Genomic DNA, 20,621 nt, shown 5'->3' with positions numbered 1-20,621 from the left:
AAATCGTTTGGAAAAGAAGAAGGAACTTTGCTGATTATTTGAAAATCAATTTTTCTCAGTAATTCTATTGTCAAATATTGGATTTTAACCAATTTTATGTCCGCTTCAACATTTCTGTGCTATTATATTCCCCAAGTAAAATACGCATATAAAAATCCTATGCAGCTAGGCACCAATGATTCACACCTGCGATTCTAACTCAGAAGGCTGAGTTTTGAGAATCATGGTTTGCAGCCAGCACTAGCAGGAAATCCATGAGACTCTTATCTCCAATTAACCAGCAAAAAGCCGGAAGCAGAGCTGTGGTTCAAATGCTAGAGCATTAGCCTTGACCACAAAACTTCGGAGACAGCAACCAGGCCCTTAGTTCAAGCCCCAGCACTGGCACAAAAAAGAGGGGTGAGGGAGTGGAGGAAGGGGAGAAGCCAGTGGCTCATACCTAAAATCCTAGCTAGAAACTGAGATCTGAGGATCGAAGTTTGAAGCTAGCCCTAGGCAGGGAAATCTGAGATTCTCACCCCAATTAACCAGCAAAATCAGAAGTGGAGGTATGGCTCAAGTGATTGAGTGTCAGCCTTGAGCAAAAAAAAAAAATCTAACAAACAGCACCCAAGTCCTGAGATCAAGCCCCAGTATTAGCACAAAAAAGGGAGTGGTGGTCATGGCATACTCAAGTAGAAGGCTAGTAAGTTCTTGCACCTGCTTAATAAGAGGTCCTGAGTTCAAACCCCAATTCCACCACAAAAATTAAAGTAACATGATATAACCCATGATACATACTTATCTATATTTGAATAGAACCATTCATATATACACCATTTATGTGCTTTGGGAAGCTTCAGTAGGTTACGTAATCGAAAACCAATCTTCTGTGATGCTTTCTTATCTGGTGTTGACATTGTTGCTGTAAATTTCTACATGATGAAAAAAAATAGAATTATAGCTCCCCTAGTTAAAAATGAACATTTAGAATATTGAATACATTTGTAAAAAGGCAAGCTATACTTAAGTACTCAAAAGATTCATGGAATTTTTTTGTTAAGAAATATGCCGATCCTTTACAAAGTTAAACCCTCAACTTTCATCACACATTCTGAGAAGGAATGTGAAATATTTGCCCCACCATGTTCAAAGTGCAATGACTTCAATTAAAAGACCAAAAAGAAGATTGCTAGGCTCAGTGGTACAGTGCTTGCCTGGATTTGAACAAGTGTACACATGGGCAGGCAAGCAAGCACTAGTCTTAGAAGTGAATGCTATACCAAACAATGAACTATGTTATTCAAATGTTTTCGATAACTGGAAAACATAAAGCTTCCCAAATGTCTGCATGATAGATAACAAATCCTACCAAAGTATAACAAAGAAAATAGTGTTATACTCCTGTAGTTCCAGCTACCCAGAAGGCCGAGAGAGGAAGATGGAGAATTCTGAGCAGTTATTGAGACTACATTAAAAAAAAAAGGGGGGGGGCTAGGAAGGTGGCTCAGTGGTAGAGCGCTTGCCTTGCATGCATAAGACCCTGGGTTCGATTCCTCAGCACCACATAAGCAAAAAGAAAAAAAAAAAAGCCAGAAGTGGCACTGTGGCTCAAGTGGTAGAGCGCTAGCCCTGAGCTGAAGAGCTGAGGGACAGCCCCCAGGCCCAGAGTTCAGGCCCCACGACCGGACCCCTGCTCCACCCCCCCCCAAAAACAAACAAACAAACAAGATAAAGCCAGGTGCTGATAGCACATTTCTTGTAACTCTGGAGGCTGAGACCTGACACCTGCAGTTTGAAGCCAGCCTATGCAGGAAGGTAGAAATGTGGATCAAGTAGTAAAGCACCAGCCTTGAGCAAAAAAAGCCAAAGGACAGTGTGAGGCCCTAAGTACATGCCCCAGTTTTGTCACAAAAAGAACAAAAGAAAAATAACAAAAGAAAAGGTGAAGTGAGAGTGCTTGCCTAGCATACTCAAAGCACTAGTTCACTCACAGGTACTAATAAAGTTTGGTGCCAGCACAAAGAAGAATAAAAAACAAACCATTAGCTAGACTGACCAAGAAAATAAAACTAGATGGGCACTATTTTAACTGGAGGCTGTTTTCAAAGTGTCTCCCAATTTATTGTGTTAGACAGCAGATCCTCAAGTCACATTAAGGTAGTTAAAAGAGTTAAAACCTGGGTCTGAGAAGGTGGCTCAGTGGTAGAGTGCTTGCCTTACATGCATGAGGCCCTGGGTTCGATTCCTCAGCACCACATAAGCAGAAAAAGCCGGAAGTGGGACTGAGGCTCAAGTGGTAGAGCGCTAGCCTTGAGCTGAAGAGCTGAGGGACAGCCCCAGGCCCTGAAAGCCCAGAGTTCAGGCCCCACAACCAGGAAAAAAAAAAAAAGAATTAAAACCTTTAAAAGGCGATAAGAGCCAGGAAATGGAGACTCATACCTGTTATCCTAGCTACTCAGGTGGCTGAGATCTGAGGATTGAGGTTCAAGGCCAGTCCAGGCAGCAAAGTCTGTAAGACTCTCATCTCCAATACACAAATCAAAAAAAGCTGGAAGTAAAACTGTGCTCAAGTGATATAGCACTAACCTTAAGCACAAAAGCGCTAATGACAGGTCCTTACCAGGACCCACATCAAAAAAGGAAAAAGGTGATTAGGTGGTAAGTAAGGACCCTGCCCTCATGAATGGGTCGATCCATTAGCAGATAAGTGAGTCCTGAGAGTGGCTTTAACTACCAAAGCAAACTCCCCCTGGGACCCTCACTCCTTTTCTTGGCCTGTGACACACCATCCCACACCTTAGCAAAAAGATGGCCCTCATCAGATGGTGAGCAGATGCCAGCCTTCCAAAACTTCCAGCCTCCTATACCTCCAAAACTGAGTCAAAAACAAACTTTTCTTATTTCTTTTGAACAGTCCTTGGGGTTAAACTCTGGGCCAGGGCGCTGTCCCTGAACTTTTATGCACAAGGGTAGTGCTCTACCACTTAAGCTACAGCTCCAGCTTTTTTTTTTTTTTTTGGGGGGGGGGGGGGGTAGATTTTAGTGGAGATAGGAGTTTCACCAACTTTCCTGCCTAGGCTGACTTCAAACTACAATCTGCAGACCTCAGCCTCCCGAGTAGCTAGGATATCAGATGTGAGCCACTAGAGCTTGGCTCCAACCTCTTTTCTTTATAAATCATTCCACTGTTGGTAGTGAGTTGCAGAAACAGAAAACTGCCAGACACTTGGCAGAATGTGTTTCTTTCCACTCCAAAAATCCTAAGCAGTTAAGGACTTCAGTTCAAAGTCAGCCCAGGCAGACAAATCCAGGAGACTCGTCTCTAATTAAGCAGCAAAAAGCCAATGCTGTTGATGGCTCTTGCCTGTAATCCTAGCTACTTCAGAAGATTGAGGTTTGAGGATCAAGGTACAAAGCCAGATTGGGCAGGAATGTCCATGCGACTTTTATCTCCAATGAAACATGAAAAAAGCCACAAAAGGAGTTGTGGCTCAAGTGGTAGAGCACTAGCCCTGCGCAAAAAAGTTCAGACAGTGCCCAGGCCCTCAGTTCAAGCCCTAGAACTGGCTCACAAAAAAAGTCAGAACTGGTGTTGTGGCTCAAGTGGTAGAGCACCAGCTGTGAGTAGCAAAAAAGCTGACTGAGGGCCGAGGGTGTGGCTCAAGTGGTAGAACACCTGCTCTGCAAGCACAAGGCCGAGTGCTAACACCAGCACTGCCAGTCACTGAGATCTGAAGGTTGAGGTTCAAAGCCAGCCAGGACAGAAAGTCCAAGAGCCTATTGAGAGCTCAAGGCCCTGAGTTCATGTCCCAGGACCAGCACAAGAAAAATTACACATGGCTAGGATTACAGGTGTAAGGCCACCAGTAACCTGCTAGAAGTGTTTAACCTATATAACGACCATGGTATCATAAAATAATGTTACCACACATACGTAGAAACTAGATGTAAAATATAATGATAACCTCTATAGGGTTCTAGGTATCCACACAGTCAGACTAGAGGAGGATACCTTAGGGGACAAAGTTAAAGGTGTAACTTCTCTGAACATTTAAGATACTATTTATTACCAGGTGCTGGTGGCTCACGCTTGTAAATCCTAGCTACTCAGGAGGCTGAGGTCTGGGGATAGACATTCGAAGCCAGCTTGGGCAGAAAAGTCCCCATGAGACTTATCTCCAATTAATCACTCAAAAACCGGAAGTGGTGCCGTGTCTCCAGTGGTAGGCTAGTACCTTGAACACAAAGAGGCTCAGAGATAGCAACCAGCAAAAACAACAAAATACTATTTATCAAAGAATTCCAGGAAATGGAACGTGGTATTTTTTTTGTTACTGTTGGTAGTGATGATGTTTAGTTTTTGCTTTTTGTGGGGGGGGTACAAAGGGGGGGCACAGAAAAGGAGAAAGGTAGGGGAAGCAAATGCGGTCATGCTATTCAGTATACAACATGTAGAAAATGAACTATGTAATCTGTGGGCAGGGATGAGAGGGGAAATGAGAGAAAGTGAAGGAAGGTGACATACCAGATGTTTATTTATTTTTTTGGTTGGTGGTGGGGCCTGAACTCTGGGCCTGTGCGCTGACCTAAGTACTTCAGCTCAAGGCTAGCTCTCTACCACTTGTGACAGAACTCCACTTCCATCTTTTTCTGCTGGAATCGAACTCAAGGCCTCATGCAAGGCGAGCACTCTACCACTAGCCACCTTCCCAGCCCTCAGTGTGTTTATTTTAGCAACAGTCAGGGCCTTGAGCTTGCCAAGTAGGCACTGTACATTTGATGTATTCCCCAGCATTTTTTGCTTTTTTTTTAAACATTTTTAAAATTGTTATTATAAAGGTGATATACAGAGGGGTTACAGTTACATAAGTCAGGTAATGAGTATTTCTTTTTTTTGTTTGTTTGCCATGGGGCTTGAACTCAGGGCCTCAGCACTGTCTCTGAGCACTTTTGCTCAAAACTAATGCTCTACCACTTTGAGCTACAGCTCTACTTCCAGTTTTCTGGTTAAATGGAGATAAGAGTGTCACTGATTTTTCTGCCAAAGCTAGCTTTGAACTGTGATCCTCAAATCTCAGCCTCCTGAGTAACTAGGATTTCAAGCTTGAGCCATCAGCACCCAGCTATGAGTACATTTCTTTTTGGACAGTCACCCCTTCCCTCACTCTCCCCTTGTTTTTCCCTCCCACCCCACCCACAAATTGTATAGCTCATCTTCAACACAGTGTCCAGTACAAGTACTTTTGCTTTTTTAAAACAGGGTCTTGAAATTTTGCCTGGGCTGGCCAGGACCACGATCCTCCTACGCCTACTTCTCCAATTACGGGAATGACGGGTGTTCACTGCCATGTTCAGTTCTGTGTATGTCTGTGCCAGTACAGGGTGCCTTGCACTCTTTGGTCAGCTTTTTTCACTCAGGGATGATGACTCTATCTACCACTTGATGCACCCCTTCAGTTTTGGCTTTCTGCTAGTTAATTAAAGATAAAAGTCTTACAAATTTGTCTACCAGGTTGGCTTCAAACCATGATCCCCAGATCTTAGCCTCCTAAATAATTAAGATTAAAGGCTTGAGGCAACTGATACCCAGCTATGACTTTTTTTTTTTACTGGTTAAGATGGGAGTCTCAAGAACTTTTACTATCCTTGGTAGCTAGAATAACATGCGTGAGGCTCTACATGTGTAGAAAGGGGTCTAATTATAATACTTACATATCACATACATATAATGTACTCTGATCAAATTCACTTCATCTTTATCCCTTTTTCTCTTCCTTTTTTTTATTTTGGTCGGTTATGGGGCTTAAACTCTGGGCTTGGGCACTGTCCTTCAGCTCTTCAGCTCAAGGCTAGCGCTCTAGCACTTGAGCCACAGCACCACTTCCAGTTTTCTGAGTAGTTTATTGGAGATAAGAGTCTCATGGCCTTTCTTGCCCCGGCTGGCTTTGAACCACGATCCTCACATCTCAGCCTCCTGAGTAGCTGGGATGACAGGTGTGACCCACTGGCATCCGGCTCTTCCTTCCTCCATTTTAACAGTTTTTAAAAGCAGGTTTCATTATGCTATTTTCACACACACACAGACATAAAATTTACTTCTATCATATTCACCACCTGTCACTTTTGCTTTCCCCTTCCAACCTCTCACTGGTTGTCTCCCACCGAACAGTCTTCTCCACTTTTTTTTTTGGTCAGTTGTGGTCCTGAACTCTGGGCTTGGCTGCTGTCCCTCGGCTCTTCAGCTCAAGGCTAGGGTTCTACCACTTGAGCGACAGCGCCACTTCTGGTTTTTTCTGTTTATGTGGTGCTGAGGAGCTGAACCCAGGGCCTTGCGCATGCAAGGTAAGCGCTCTACCACTGAGCCACCTTCCCAGCTCTTTTCCCCACTTTTTACAATCATGTCATGTTATTTTGTATTTTTGTTTTTTTGTGCCAGTGCTGGGACTTGAACTCATAACCGAGGCAATGCTTTGTAGCTTTTTGTTCAAAGCTAGCACTCCACTTCTGGAGGCTGGGTAGTTAACTGGTGATAAGATTCTCATGGACTTTCCTGACTGAGCTGGCTTGGAACCAAAATCCTCAGATCTGAAACTCCTGAGCAGCTAGGATTACAGGCATGAGAAACCAGTGCCCAGCTAATTTACGTTTTTAAAAGGTCTAAATTCCACATAAAGGCAAAACATGAAATATTTGTCTCTCTGAGCCTGTTATATCTTGTTTACCATGGTCTCCAGTGACCCATATTTTTAAGTGGGAATTAGTTGCTCACTGGATATGTATATATATGATATAAATTTAATATATATTACACACATATATATATATGAAAGAAGTTGAGTATAAGCATATATACTCAAATTGTTAGTGGGAATATAAAATTATAAATCTTATGGGTTACTTGATAGTATCTTCCAGATTTTAAATATAAATACCCATTATAGCAGTTATATTTTTAAGGGTTTATTCAAGAAAAGAAGTCAGATGCCAGTGGCTAACACATGTAATCCAAGGTACTCAGGAGGCTGAGATCTAAGGATGTGGCTTGAAGCCAGCCTGGACAGGAGGGACCATGAGACTCTCATCTTCAATTAATTAGCAAAAAGCTGGAAGTGAAGCTGTGGCTCAAGTGGTAGAGGGCTAGCCTTGAGCAAAAATACTCAGGGACAGTGCTAAAGTCTTTAGTTCAAACCAAAGCACTGCCCCCCCCACCAAAAAAAAAAAAGAAGAAAATTGGGAATGACTGTTAGGTACAATGTTTCTGGGGTAATAAAAATGCTCTAAAATTGTAATGATGACTATGTACCAATTACTATTAAAGAGATGGTTTATATAATCATGTGACCTGTATACCAACAGTTTTATTTATTAGAAAGGAAAGCGAGACATTGGGGACGGACTGCCCACCGTTTTATTGTTGGTCTCCATTTCCTAGCTTTCATCTGTACAAGATACTTAACTTCTTCATAAGGCCTTTTATCTGCAAACTGGGAATATAGTAATCTGTATCATGGAGGCTGTTGAATTATTGAAGTCAAGGTAATAGATATGAAATGCTTAGAGTAGGACCTGGACCAGGGTAAGTAATTGACAAAATAGTTTTTATAATTTTTCAGCTCTGAAAGGGTTTTTTTGAGCCAGTACTAGGTCTTGGGTGATATCCTTTAGCTTTTTTGCTCAAGGTAGATGCTCTACCACTTCATAAGAACCATAGCTCCACTTCTGGCTTTTTGGTAGTTAGAGTAATAGTCTCAACGGCCTTTCTTGCCCAGGCTAACTTCAAACCTCAATCTTCAGATCTCAGCCTCCTGAGTAGTTAGGACTACAGGTATGAGCCATGTATGCAGCCTGAATGATATTCTTTAAGTAAACATACACACAAGTTGGGACTGTAGCTCAGTGGTAGAGTACTTGCCTAGAATGTACAGGGCCCTGAATTCAGTCCCTAGCACCAAAAGCAAAACAAAATCCTCCACCAAAACATCATCAACAACAACAGAAAACACAGCTGGGCGCTGGTGGCTCACGCCTGTCATCCTAGTTACTCAGGAGGCTGTGATCTGAGATCGTGGTTCAAAGCCAGCCTGGGTAGTTAAGTCTGTGAGACTCTGATCCCCAATTAACCACCAGAAAACCGTAAGTGGTGCTGTGGCTCAAGTGGTAGAGCACTGGCCTTGAGCTGAAGAGCTGAAGGACAGCGCCCAGGCACAGAGTTCAAGCTTTACAAAGGACAAAAAACAAAAAATAGACAAAATGTAACACTTAGAGGATATGACTAGAAAGATAATAGAACAAACCATATCACGTTAAATGAACGAAAACTGCAAAAAAAAAAAAAAAAAAACTAGGGATATAAGATCAAGACTAGAAAGAAAAACAGTCAGATATGAGCCCACACACTCGGAGAAGTCTCTCACATCTGTCCTGTGCTGTGTTTGCTCTGTATTGCTCATAAGTATAAACTACCACACAAAACACTCCTACAGGGAGTGATGTGCTTGAGGGCAGTGGGGAAAGCGAGGACAGGACAATTTAACAGTCATAAAGACAAAAGTTGGGCTCTCCCAAAATCAATCGCCATTTAACTATGGCCTACATTCATTTGACCTTGCATCTAGTACCTACCAAACCAGAAGTGGCACTGTGGCTCAGGTGATAGGGTTTTAGCCTTGAGTACAAAGAAGCTCATGGACAGTGCCCAGGCTGGCTCTGAGTTCAAGCCCTAGGACTGGCAAAAAAAAAGGAATTCTGACTTTGCCCTGGCTTTTTCCTCTTTCAGACAAAGTCTTCAACAAATCTATCACTTTGGTAATAGAAGTAAACATTTCCCCCTCTTATTTACATATAAAACTCAAAACTGATTCCACTTTGCCAAATCCATTTGCTTAATGTCCATTATCTTCATGCTTATAGATGATAACTGGCCTTCTACACTGGTTTAAAGTCAACCAACAAGCTGGACATCCTAGTTACTCAGGAGACTGAGATCTGAGGATCACAGTTTGAACCTGCCCAGGCAGAATAGTCTTTGGGACTTTTTTTTTTTTGGGTCAGTTGTGGGGCTTGAACTCTGGGCCTGGGCGCTGTCCCTCAGCTCTTCAGCTCAAGGCGAGCGCTCTACCACTTGAGCTACAGCGTCACTTCCGGTTTTCTGGTGGTTTATTGGAGATAGGAGTCTCCGGGTCTCTCCTGCCCGGGCTGGCTTTGAACCCCGATCCTCAGATCTCAGCCTCCTGAGTAGCTAGGATTACAGGCGTGAGCCACCAGCGCCCGGCTCTTTGAGACTCTTATCTCCAATTAACCCCAGAAAGTAGAGGAATGGCTCAAATGGTAGAGTGCTAGCCTGGAGTTAGCTCAGCACCCAGGCTCTGAGTTCAAGCTCCCATACTAGCACACACAAAAAAAAACAAAAAATCCACGAAATCGTCTATGTAACTACAACAGGAACAGAGTTATTTAAATACTGACTTAAGATAAATATACACTTTATCATGTTTACCCACTGCTTACTTCTGTTTAATGAAACAAAAGCTTAGCACCACATACCTGTGGAACCATTGCAACCCTTTGGTTTCTTTTAGGTGACTTGGTATTTATTTGTCTGTCATCTTCATCAGAGAAGAGTCGACTTCGTTTTGAATTTCTGAAAGGCTATGATAGAAATTTTTCATCTAATAAACATGTGTCAATTTTGTTCCAAAACACAATCCTGTTCTTGGAAAATACAGCTAATTCTGATTATCAGCAATATGGAAGGATTAAGTATGAGCAGTACAAAGCACTCAGAGCCAAATATAAATAATCTTAGATTTAGAAAGCATTAAAATATACATCCTGGTAGCTTTGTTTACAAATTTCACTTGATGATTAGAATTAAAAGCCATGTCTCTGCATCATACCAGCAACCAGTGACAGTGAAGACAAGAAATCCCAGTTCAAAATATGTTGGTTAGCCAGGCGCCGGTAGCTCACGCCTGTAATCCTAGCTACCCAAGAGGCTGAGATCTGAGGATCACGGTTCAAAGCCAGCCTGGGGAAGGAAAGTCCATGAGACTCTTATCTCCAATAAACCACTAGAAAACTGGAAGTGACGTTGTGGATCAAGCGGTAGAGCGCTCGCCTTGAGCTGAAGAGTGCAGGGACAGCACCCAAGTCCAGAGTTCAAGCCCCAGGACAGACTTCTCCCCCCCCAAAAAATGTTGGTTAATACCAATGGAGTGTATTTCATGATGTTCGGTGCACGGGCTGAGCTGGAAAGGACAGTAAATAATCTAGGGGAGTATCCAAATATGTAACATACTGCATCTGCTGTCAAAAATTGCTAACAACATTTTTTTTTTCCTTTTTCCCAGTCATAGGGCTTGAACTCAGAGCCTGGGCACTGTCCTTGAACTTCCAGTTTTCTGGTAGTTATTTAGAGATTAAGAGTCTCACAAACTTTCCCACCCAGGCTGGCTTTGAAGTACGTTCCTCAGATCTCAGCCTCCTGAGTAGCTAGGACTTAAGGCCTGAGCCACCAACACTTGGCTGTTAACAATATTTCTTTTTTTTTTTCTTTGCCAATCCTGGGGCTTGAACTCAGGGCCTGGGCACTGTTCCATGAGCTTTTTTTGCTCAAGGCTAGCACCCCAACATTTCTATTTGTAAATAAAAATACAAAATATGGGGCTGGAGACGAGATTCAGCAGGATCCCATCATCTTTGTACATGTGAGGCTCTGAGTTCAAAGCTCCAGTACTTTCCCCACCCCTCAAAAGAAAACAGAAGACACGTAATAAAGAATTGATAACTATAGAACTTTTTAAAAAGAAAATGAGGGGCTGGGAATGTGGCTTAGAGGTAAAGTGCTTGCCTAGCATGCATGAAACCCTGGGTTTGACTGCTCAGTATCACATAAACTAGAAAAAGCCAGAAATGGAGCTGTGGCTCAATTGGTAGAATGCAAACCTTGAGCAAAAAAACAAGCTCAGGGACAGTGCCCAGGCCCTGAGTTCAAGCTCCAGAACTGGCAAAAAAAAAAAAAGAAAAAAGAAAAAAAGAAAAGAAAGAAAAAGAATTGAGTATTGAAAGTACATAAGAGTCGAGCACCAAAGCCGGGCGCTGGTGGCTCACGCCTGTAATCCTAGCTACTCAGGAGGCTGAGATCTGAGGATTGCGGTTCAAAGCCAGCCCGGGCAGGAGAGACCGTGAGACTCCTATCTCCAATAAACCACCAGAAAACCGGAAGTGGCGCTGTAGCTCAAGTGGTAGAGCGCTCGCCTTGAGCTGAAGAGCTGAGGGACAGCGCCCAGGCCCAGAGTTCAAGCCCCACGACCGACAAAAAAAAAAAAAAAGAGTCGAGCACCAGTGGCTCGTACCTAATATTCTAGTTACTCAGGAGGCCAAGATCTGAGGATTGAGGTTCAACGCCAGCCAGGCAGGGAAGTCATTGAGACTCTTATCTCCAAATAACCACCAGAAAACTGGAAGTGGCGCTCTGGTACCAAGTGGTAGAACCTAGCCTTGAGTGAAAAAGCTCAGGGACAGCTCCTAGGCCCTACATAAAAGACCCATGACTGACAAAAGAGAAAAAAGTACATTACTGAAGGGTCTGTAATAGGAAAAAATATAAAGTCCAGCCTAGGTTTAAATGTTTGAGAGCCACCTTTTTTTTTTTCCTTGGTGCTGGTCCTGGGTCTTGTACCCAGGGCCTAGGTACTGACCTGAGATTCTTTTTCTCAAGGTTGAGCTACAGAACCACTTCCACCTTTTGCTGACTAGTTTAATGGAGATACAGAGTGTCAAACCTTTCCTGTCTGAACTGGCTTTGAACTACAATCCTCAGATCTGTCTCTTGAATATCTAAGATTACAGGTGTGAGCCAGCAGCTCTCTGCTTGAGACCCATATCTTTTTTGTTTGTTTGTTTGTTAGGTTGTGAGGCTTGAACTCTGGGCCTGGGCACTGTCCCTCAGCTCTTCAGTTCATGGTGAGCGCTCTACCACTTGAGCCACAGTGCCACTTCCGAGACCCATATCTTTTTGCAAAGTGTCCCTTATCACTCAAGACAGCTCTACGGGCTGGGCGCCAGAGCAGAGACTTATAAGCCTAGCTACTCAGGAGGCTGAGTTCTGGGGATCATGATGACATGAAGCCTGCCCTGGAGGAAATCCCTGAGACTCTTATGTCTAATTAACCACCAAAAAGCCACAAATGGAGCTGTAGCTCCACTTACACCGTGGAAGTGGTGGAGTATCAGCACTCAGACCCTGAGTTCAAGCTTCAGTACTAGCACGCAACACATACACACACACCCCTACACACACAAATGGACAGCTTTTCAAGGTCACATGGAAGGGAGACAGGTGAACAAAGCTAATTATATACAGGCAGCCTTCAACTGGGTCAAGACTAGATTTTCCAGTCTTGACAGTTAAGTCCTTTCTACCTAGACTCCTTCCCTGGCCAAATACAGAGGAGCAAGGGAAAAACAGTTCCTCCCATCTGTGATGGCCCCCTGGCCAGGCTACTCCTGTTATCTCTGCCAGCTACAGGCCTGTTTCATGCCTGACCCATGAGACACCTCCTGGCTACCTCTACCTACCTCCCTGGTTGAGCAGGGAGGAAACAGAGTTCCTAAAATTATTACTAGGCAATTACACACTCACCTTGACTTCCTTTCCAAATGTACTTATCCTTGATCTACACAAGATTTAACATTTCACCAGTTGATGGCATACATATCTCTATGCAGGCACGAGAGACACATAAAATTTTTGTAATCTAATAAAACTAGACTTTAGGTTGTCTGCATGTTTTTGCCTTTTGTATTCAAAGAACCTATATTTATCACATGCTTGATGGTGACAAGATAATCACTGTAGATAATTTGTCTCCATAAGCTCAAATTTACTTAATAACAAAGACCCGAGTGCTTGAGTTTGGAAAAATAAAAACCCTGTTATTGTGCTAAGAACTTACACACAATAATAACACAAGCTAGTTATTATTTGAAAAAGTTAACTTATTCCTTACCATTTCTACAGCAGGGCTTGTGTTCCTGCCCTTCCAAACAGGAGTTTTCTGTAAAGAACTGTACTTTTCATTCCATGTGTTAGATAAGCTTCCCTCTGTAACAAATAATACTAGTAAATTTTAAGTTTGTTCAAAGGATTTTCATATCATAAATATGATCTTTTAAATAGTAGAAATGTATTTAAAGTATATACCAGTGTGAATAATATACATTGCTCATAATAACTGCATTTTATTGCAAATAAAAACATCTATATTTTTCTGTTCAGTCTCAATAAAGACATGAAACTTAGTATTAAACTTCTGTTTTAAAATATGTAGCATCTTTGTTCCCCCTCCTCCCCTTTTGAGGCTTGAACTTTGGGCCTGGGCGCTGTCTTTCACTGATGGTTAGTGCACTACCACTTTAAGCCACAGTGTTACTTCAAGTTTTCTAGTGGTCAATTGGAGATAACTGTCTCCCGGACTTTCCTGCCCAGGTTGGACTTGAGTCGTGATCCTCAGATCTCAGCCTCCTAGGATTACAGGTGTGAGAGCCTGGCTGTTCCCTTCTTTTTGACATTTAGTTATTCTTGTACTCAATTTCCAAGATCCCATAATTCTCTAGACAATTCTGACTAAAGCAAGGAACAGAAATAGGAAAGGCCTCTTCCTTCTAACTTTGAATTTGCAACACATCTCTCAATGTTTTTTGTTTCAATAGGTCAAAGCCAGCCCGTGCAGGAAAGTCCGTGAAACTCTAATCTCCAATTAACCACCAGAAAACTGGAAGTGGTGCTGTGGCTCACGGTAGAGTGCTCGCCTTAAGCTGAAGGACAACACCCAGGTCGAATTCAAGCCCCACAACTGATAAAAACAAAACCAAAAAACAAGAACAAAAAAATTTAGTGCAGTATTTAAAAAAAAATTCAAAGAAATGTGCTATACATACAGGAAAAACCCAATCAAATAAATGATTAGATATGAAAATTAAGGGGAGGGCTAGGAATGTGGCTCAGTGGTACAGTGCTTGCCTAGCATGCATGAAGTCTTGGGTTTGATACCTCAGTATTACATAAACAGAAAAAGCCGGAAATGGCGCTGTGGCCAAAGTGGTAGAACGCTAGCTTTGAGCAACAGAAGCTCAGGGAACAGTGTCCAGGTCCCGAGTTCAAGCCCCAGGACTAGGAAAAAAAAAAAAGCCAGGCATAGTGGGTCACACCTATAATCCTCCATCTCAGGAGGCTGAGATTAAGAGAATTGTACTTTGAGACCAGATCAATCTGAGACCATCAGCTCAACCAATAAAAAGCAGAGCATGGTTATAAGCACCTGTCATTACAGCTATGCAAGAAGCATAAATAAGAGGATCACAGTCCAGATCAAACTAAACATCAACATGATACCCCATCTCAAAAATAACTAAAGTAGGGGGCTGGGAAGGTGGCTCAGTGGTAGAGCGCTTGCCTTGCATGCCAGAGGCCCTGGGTTCGATTCCTCAGCACCACATAAGAAAAAAAAAAAAAAAAGAAATAAAAATAACTAAAGTAAAAAAGTCTGGAAATATAACTCAATTGGTACAGTGCCTGTTTAGCAAGTGTAAGGCCCTCAGTTCAAACTCCTAAGGAGTTATCAAGACAATTCCTCTGAAATCCCAGTGTTATTTTTTTATGAATTAAATTTCTAACACATGAATATACCTAAAACAAATATAATCCTTACCTTTTAAACTGACAAGGGCTTTTGCCGAAGAGCCTACAATAGAAAAAAAAATGATTATTTTATAAAGTAAGAGAAAAAGAACTTGATTTGGGGGTGAAAGTAATCCATTCAGTTTGTATAATGGGGAGTTTGAAATGACAAATGAATATACAATTTGAAAAAAACTGGTAGACAATGTAAGCTTTAGACATGAATTCAAGACAGGATAAGGAAGAACTGGAAAGAAACATTTGGTAAAGAGCTGGAAACCATTCTAAGGAAAATGTAGAGAGGAAAAAGGAGGTAAGAACAGAAATAATTTTGGATCCTCATTCCAAAGTGCTCTGGTGAAGAAAAAAAAGGAGCAAAAGAACTGACATTTATTGAGCCCAAGAGCTGAGGAGGTAATGAAGTAGAGAAAATAAAACATGGAAATAATCCTAGAACTGACATAGTGGGTTTGAAGTCCCTTGAAAATCTCAAATACAGGCACGTGCAACACTTAAGATCCATGCTAGAACAGCCACCAGGGGCTAGCCTAATAAATGTGGAGGAGCTGGGCGCCTGCAGCTCACACCTGGAATCCTAGGTGCTCAGAAAGCTGAGCTCTGAGGATCATGATTCAAAACCAGCCAGGGCAGAAAAGTCCATGAAACTCTGGTCTCCAGGGGCTGGCAAGGTGGCTCAGTGGTAGAGCGCTTGCCTTGCATGCATGAGTCCCTGGGTTCGATTCCTCAGCGCCACATAAGCAAAAAGAAAAAAGCCAGAAGTGGCGCTGAGGCTCAAGTGGTAGAGTGCCAGCCTTGAGCTGAAGAGCTGAGGGACAGTGCCGAGGCCCAGAGTTCGGGCCCCACAACCGGACCCCCCCCCAAAAAAAAAAAAAAAAAAAAAAAGAAACTCTGATCTCCAATGAACCACCAGAAAACTGGAAGTGGTGCTGTGGCTCAAGTGGTAGAGCACTCGCCTTAAGCTGAAGACCTCAGGAACAGCGTCCAGGCCAAGTTCAAGCCCCACAACTGACCAAAAAAGAAAAAAAAAAAAATACCTAAGGTAGTAAGAGAGCTTAGGAATAGTGCCCAGGCCCTGAGTTCAAGCCCCCGTGACTGGAAAAATAAAAAAAAGCCTAAGGTCTGATTTAACAAGCCCAGGACATTACAGCCAAACTAGGAAACAGAAAGATAGGCTGCACATCCACACAGTACCCAAAACAATGCAGTTCATCTGAGGAAAACACATTCACTCATTCAGTGAGTATGTACAGGGCATTGACTACAGGCTAGCCCAGCTCAGAGCAATGGGGATATTGCAGCAGACAAAGCAGCCCAAGTCCCTACTCTCCCGGAGCTTATCTTCTACTAGAAGGTAAGAAGGGAGACAAACACAAATACAGGCCAGGTGATGATAAGCACTATGGAAAAAGTAAAGCAGGATAACAGGAATCCAAGTGTGGGAACAAGGAGAGCGCTGTTTACATAAGGGGACCATGATTTCCGTCTCTGAAAAGGTGGTATCTGGGCAGGAATCCGAAGGAAGAGGTTAGTCACAGAATCACAGACATCGATTCCTGCTTCATACTCCATGACTGCACATTGGGGTTTGTGACCTTAACTCGACTACTTACGGTCTTTCTTTCCTTTCTGGAGAGCAGTTATAGTTAAGGATTCTTAATTGAGGCTACCTGTGTTTTAACCTTGGCTCTGTCACCTCCTTGCTTTACCTTCTGAAAGTACTTAATCTCTGTGCTGTTCTTTTTTTTTTTTTTGTCAGTCCTGAGGCTTGAACTCCGGGCTTGGGCCCTGTCCCTGCACTCTTCAGCTCAAGGAGAGTGTTCTACTGCTTGAGCCACAGCGCCACTTCCAGATTTCTAGTGGTTTATTGGAGATAAGAGTTTACGGACTTTCCTGCCCCAGCTGGCTTTGAACCGTGATCCTCAGATCTCAGCCTCCTGAGTAGCTAGGATGACAGGCTAGCCACCGGCGACCGGCTGTGCTGTTGTGTCTTCATTTGTGAAATGGGCAGTAAATGAGTTAACAAGAGCTTACAGCATGTACATATGTGAGCTGGTGGCTCATACTTGTAATTCTAGCTACTCAAACATCTATAAACTGAAGATCAAAGTCAGCCAGGGCAGAAAAGACCACGAGACTCTTATCATCAATTTTTTTAACCAGCAAAAAAGCCAGAAATAGAAGTGTGACTCAAGTGGCAGAGCACCAGCCGGAGCACAGGGCTCTGAGATCAAGCCCCAGTACTCACAAGGGGAAAAAAAAGGCAGAAGTTAACTGTAAGTGAGTACAGGATGAGCATCCTAGTCAGAGAACATGTACTGAGAAAAGCCCGGTGAATACAGGGAATGCAAAGGATCCAATTTAACTCAAAGGAACAGAGTAAGAGAAGCAGAATGGCCAGCCAAAATAGGTCGTATAGCTATTAAGAGACTTTAAACAGAGCCAGAAGCTGGTGGCTCACGCCTGTAATCCTAGCTACTCAGGAGGCTGAGATCTGAGGATCACGGTTCAAAGCCAGCCCAGGCAGATAAAGTCCAGGAGACTTTTTTTTTTTTTTGCCAGCCGTGGGGCCTGAACTCTGGGCCTGGGCGCTGTCCCTCAGCTCTTCAGCTCAAGGCTAGCACTCTACCACTTGAGCCACAACACCACTTCTGGCTTTTTCTGCTTATGTGGTATTGAGAAATGGAACCCAGGGCCTCATGCATGCAAGGCAAGCACTCTACCACTGAGCCACCTTCCCAGCTCTCCAGGAGACTCATTTCCAATTAAATACCAGAAAACCTGAAGTGGTGCTGTGGCTCAAGTGGTAGAGCGCTTGCCTTGAGCTGAAGAGCTGAGGGACAGCACCCAGGTCCAGAGTTTAAGCCCCATGATGAAAAAACAAATTAAACAGGAGGATAAGGAGCTAGAGACCTGACTAAAGCCTCTGCCTAGCAAACAGTAGACTCTGAGGTCAATCTCTAGTGCTCTCAAAATCAAACAGAAGCCAGGAACTGGTGTATCATACCTGTCATCCTAGCTACTCAGGAGGCTGAAATCTGAGGATTGCAATTCAAAGCCAGCCATGGTAGGAAAGTATGTGAGACTCTTTAACCATCTAAAAACTGGAAGTGGTGCTCTGGGTAGTAGAGCCTAGCCTTGAGTAAAAGAGCTCAGTGACAGCACCCAGGCCCAGGGTTCAAGCCCTACAACCCAGCAGAAAACAGAAAGATGACCTTTACACACTTTGAAAGGAGCCTAAAGTGCTGGGACATAATAGAAAGCAAAAGTTCCAAAATTTGGTAAAGGCTCAAACATGAAAAGTGAAAAGGAAGGGCATGCCACAAATAACCACTGGGGTTCTGCTCAGTGGGTGGGTAGGGATGGTGGATATCCAGAGGATTTACCCTGAGAAGTTTGAGGAGTCTCTGGAGCATCCAAGGGGAGATGTGGAATAACAGACACTTCAGCAACAGGAGTTTATAGGAAAGACTGATCTAAACATAGTATCCTCATGTACAAAACTGAGTACTCACATGAACTGAAACATTTAACAAACATATATATATATATACATGCATATATATGTATATATACATACATATACATACATATATATATATATATATGTGCTTTGCGGGCTGGGGAGGTGGCTCAGTGGTAGAGCGCTTGCCTTGCATGCCTGAGGCCCTGGGTTCGATTCCTCAGCACCACATAAGCAAAACGAAAAAAGCCAGAAGTGGCGCTGTGGCTCAAGTGGTAGAGCGCTAGCCTTGAGCTGAAGAGCTGAGGGTCAGCGCCCAGGCCCAGAGTTCAGGCCTCACGACCGGATTCAAACAAAACAAAACAAAAATATGCTTTGTACTGACTCGGGTTCACATTACATACTCGGTAAGTTATATTTTGATTGCTGATGCGAATACACTAGCTAGCGCCCTTGAATAAACTGAGCAAATACCTGTTAGTTCTGTAATCTAAAATCTCTTTTCAAGATCTTCCTCAAAAAAGAAAAAGGAAGGAGATCCTGCAGCGTCTCCTCGACGGGGCTGCCGGGTCCGTCCCGTCTCGGGGCCGGGGTTTGCGTCTGCTGGCCGGTAAGGAAGCCGGGGTCTGCGCTGACACGCACGCAGGCCCGCGCCCCACGCTCACGCGGGGCAGAACGGCCGGGACCCCGGCGGACCCCCACGGCGCTCCCGTCCGGAGACCAGCACCCTGTGCGGGGCCCCGTGTCCGGCTCCCCACGTCCACCGACAAAACGGCCGCCGGTGTGCCCGGCCGGCTCGGCGGACTGAGCTCCCGCCCCCGACGGCGCGAGCGGCGGGGTCGGGCTCGGACCCAACGTGGGCGCAGCGTGCCCGGCGGGCAGCTCCCGGGCCTGGGCGGCCGGCGCGCCGTGCGGGGGCCGGGCCGCGGGGGCAGGCCGCGGGGCACGCGGGACCGCGGCGGCAGCCAGCCGGGGCGTCTGCTCTCTCCGGCCCGGCCGGGGCGCGGGCGCGGCAGGTGAGGGCGCGGGGCCGGGGCCGCGCCGCGCCGCCGCCGCCCGCCGCGCAGCTCACGCCCGCGGGCTCCGGGCGGGGCGCGGGGGGGGGCGCCCTGCGCGCCGCGGCCCGGCCGGGTGGGCTGCGCCGGGGTCGGGCCCCCCGTGGTCGGGGCGGTCCCGGGACGGCACGGAGGCCGGCGGGAGAGGGGCCGCGGCCGCGCCGCCGCGCCGAGCCCCCGGCCGGCGGCTTACGTAACCGGCGCGGGAACGGCGGCGGGGCCGCTCTCGCCCCTCCGCCGAGGCCGCGGCCGCCGCGCCGCCGGGACGGGCGGGACCCCGGCGTGCGGCTTCCGGCCCGGCGCCCGCACAGCCCCAGAAACTGACACGGACACCATAACAAAGGCGGCGACGCGGCGACGGCCCCGGCGCGGGAGGACCCGGCCTGCGGGGGGGGACGGCGGGGGTCGGCCCGCTTGCCGGGCGAGGGACGCGGCCGCGCGTGCGGGCCGGGGCGGCCGCGGGCCCGGCGGGCGGCGGGGACGGGGGCGCCCGGGCGCTACTCACTCTCGTCAGGCAACTGGTCGAGCTCCGCCATCTTGAACGAGCCGCGCCGCTTTTTCAAAGGCTGCCCGCCGCGGTGCATTGTGGGGCGGAGGCCGCCTGCGAGGGAGGTTCGAATGCGGAGCTGCGGCCCGCGCCGCCGCCGCCGGCTCCGCCCCACCCTCGCGCGGCCCCGCCCCCCGCAGGCCCCGCCCGCCCTCGCGCGGCCCCGCCCCAGGCCCCGCCCCCGCAGGCCCCGCCCCCTGCAGGGAGCGCCCGGGGCCGGCGGGGCCGGTCAGCCTGGCGTCCCGGTCCGCGCGGCTTCCTCAGCGCGCGTGGGCCGCGCTCCGAGAGAGGCGCGGGAAGGAAGCCCGCGGGCCCCGAGGGGCCGCGAGGACACGGAGGCAAGCCCCGCCTCCCGGCGCCCCGCGGCCGCCTCCGCCGCGGCCGCGCAGCGCGCTGCGCGTTCGGGTCTCGGGTCCCGACGCCGCGGCGCTGGTACCTGGAGGCCGGGCCGCGCGGCTGACGGGGCCTCGAGCGGCGGTGGAGTCGCGCCCCTCCGGCCCCCGGGCGGGTGCTCACAGGCCGCGCGGCGCGGCCCGCCCCGGACCCCCGGCTCGCCCCGACCCCCCCCCCCGGCTCGCCCCGGAACCCCGGCCCGCCCCGACCCCCCGGCCCTCCCCGACCCCCCCGGCCCGCCCCGACCCCCCCCCCCGGCCCTCCCCGACCCCCCCCCGGCCCGCCCCGACCCCCCCCGGCTCGCCCCGGAACCCCGGCCCGCCCCGACCCCCCCGGCCCGCCCCGACCCCCCGGCCCGCCCCGACCCCCCGGCCCGCCCCGACCCCCCGGCCCGCCCCGACCCCCCCCCCGGCCCTCCCCGACCCCCCCGGCCCGCCTGACGCCCCGAAGCCCCCGGCCCGCCCCGGACCCCCCCGGCCCGCC

The 20,621-nt window shown here is 47.0% G+C and overlaps 1 protein-coding gene across 4 annotated transcripts in view; it reads right to left on the bottom strand.

The window, feature by feature from the left end:
- The window catches only part of Lin9 (lin-9 DREAM MuvB core complex component), a 46,805-nt gene extending 26,915 nt beyond the window's left edge, over positions 1–19,890 (bottom strand). Inside the window, exons 1-5 of one of the 4 annotated variants that reach the window (XM_042701203.1) lie at positions 19,704–19,890; positions 14,694–14,726; positions 12,993–13,087; positions 9,526–9,630; positions 781–914 (exon numbers count right to left, since the gene is read on the bottom strand). In XM_042701203.1, coding sequence (XP_042557137.1) covers positions 781–914; positions 9,526–9,630; positions 12,993–13,087; positions 14,694–14,726; positions 19,704–19,782 — 446 coding nt within the window. In that variant the 5' untranslated portion in view covers positions 19,783–19,890. The remainder of the gene's footprint in view (positions 1–780; positions 915–9,525; positions 9,631–12,992; positions 13,088–14,693; positions 14,727–19,703) is intronic. The other 3 variants (XM_042701204.1, XM_042701205.1, XM_042701206.1) reach the window with 3 other exon arrangements.
- Between the last annotated feature and the right edge of the window lie 731 nt (positions 19,891–20,621).

This window comes from Dipodomys spectabilis, unplaced genomic scaffold, assembly GCF_019054845.1.
Source record: "Dipodomys spectabilis isolate Male_0828 unplaced genomic scaffold, ASM1905484v1 ptg000288l, whole genome shotgun sequence".
NCBI lineage: Eukaryota > Metazoa > Chordata > Mammalia > Rodentia > Heteromyidae > Dipodomys > Dipodomys spectabilis.
This window is presented reverse-complemented; position numbering and strand designations above follow the sequence as displayed.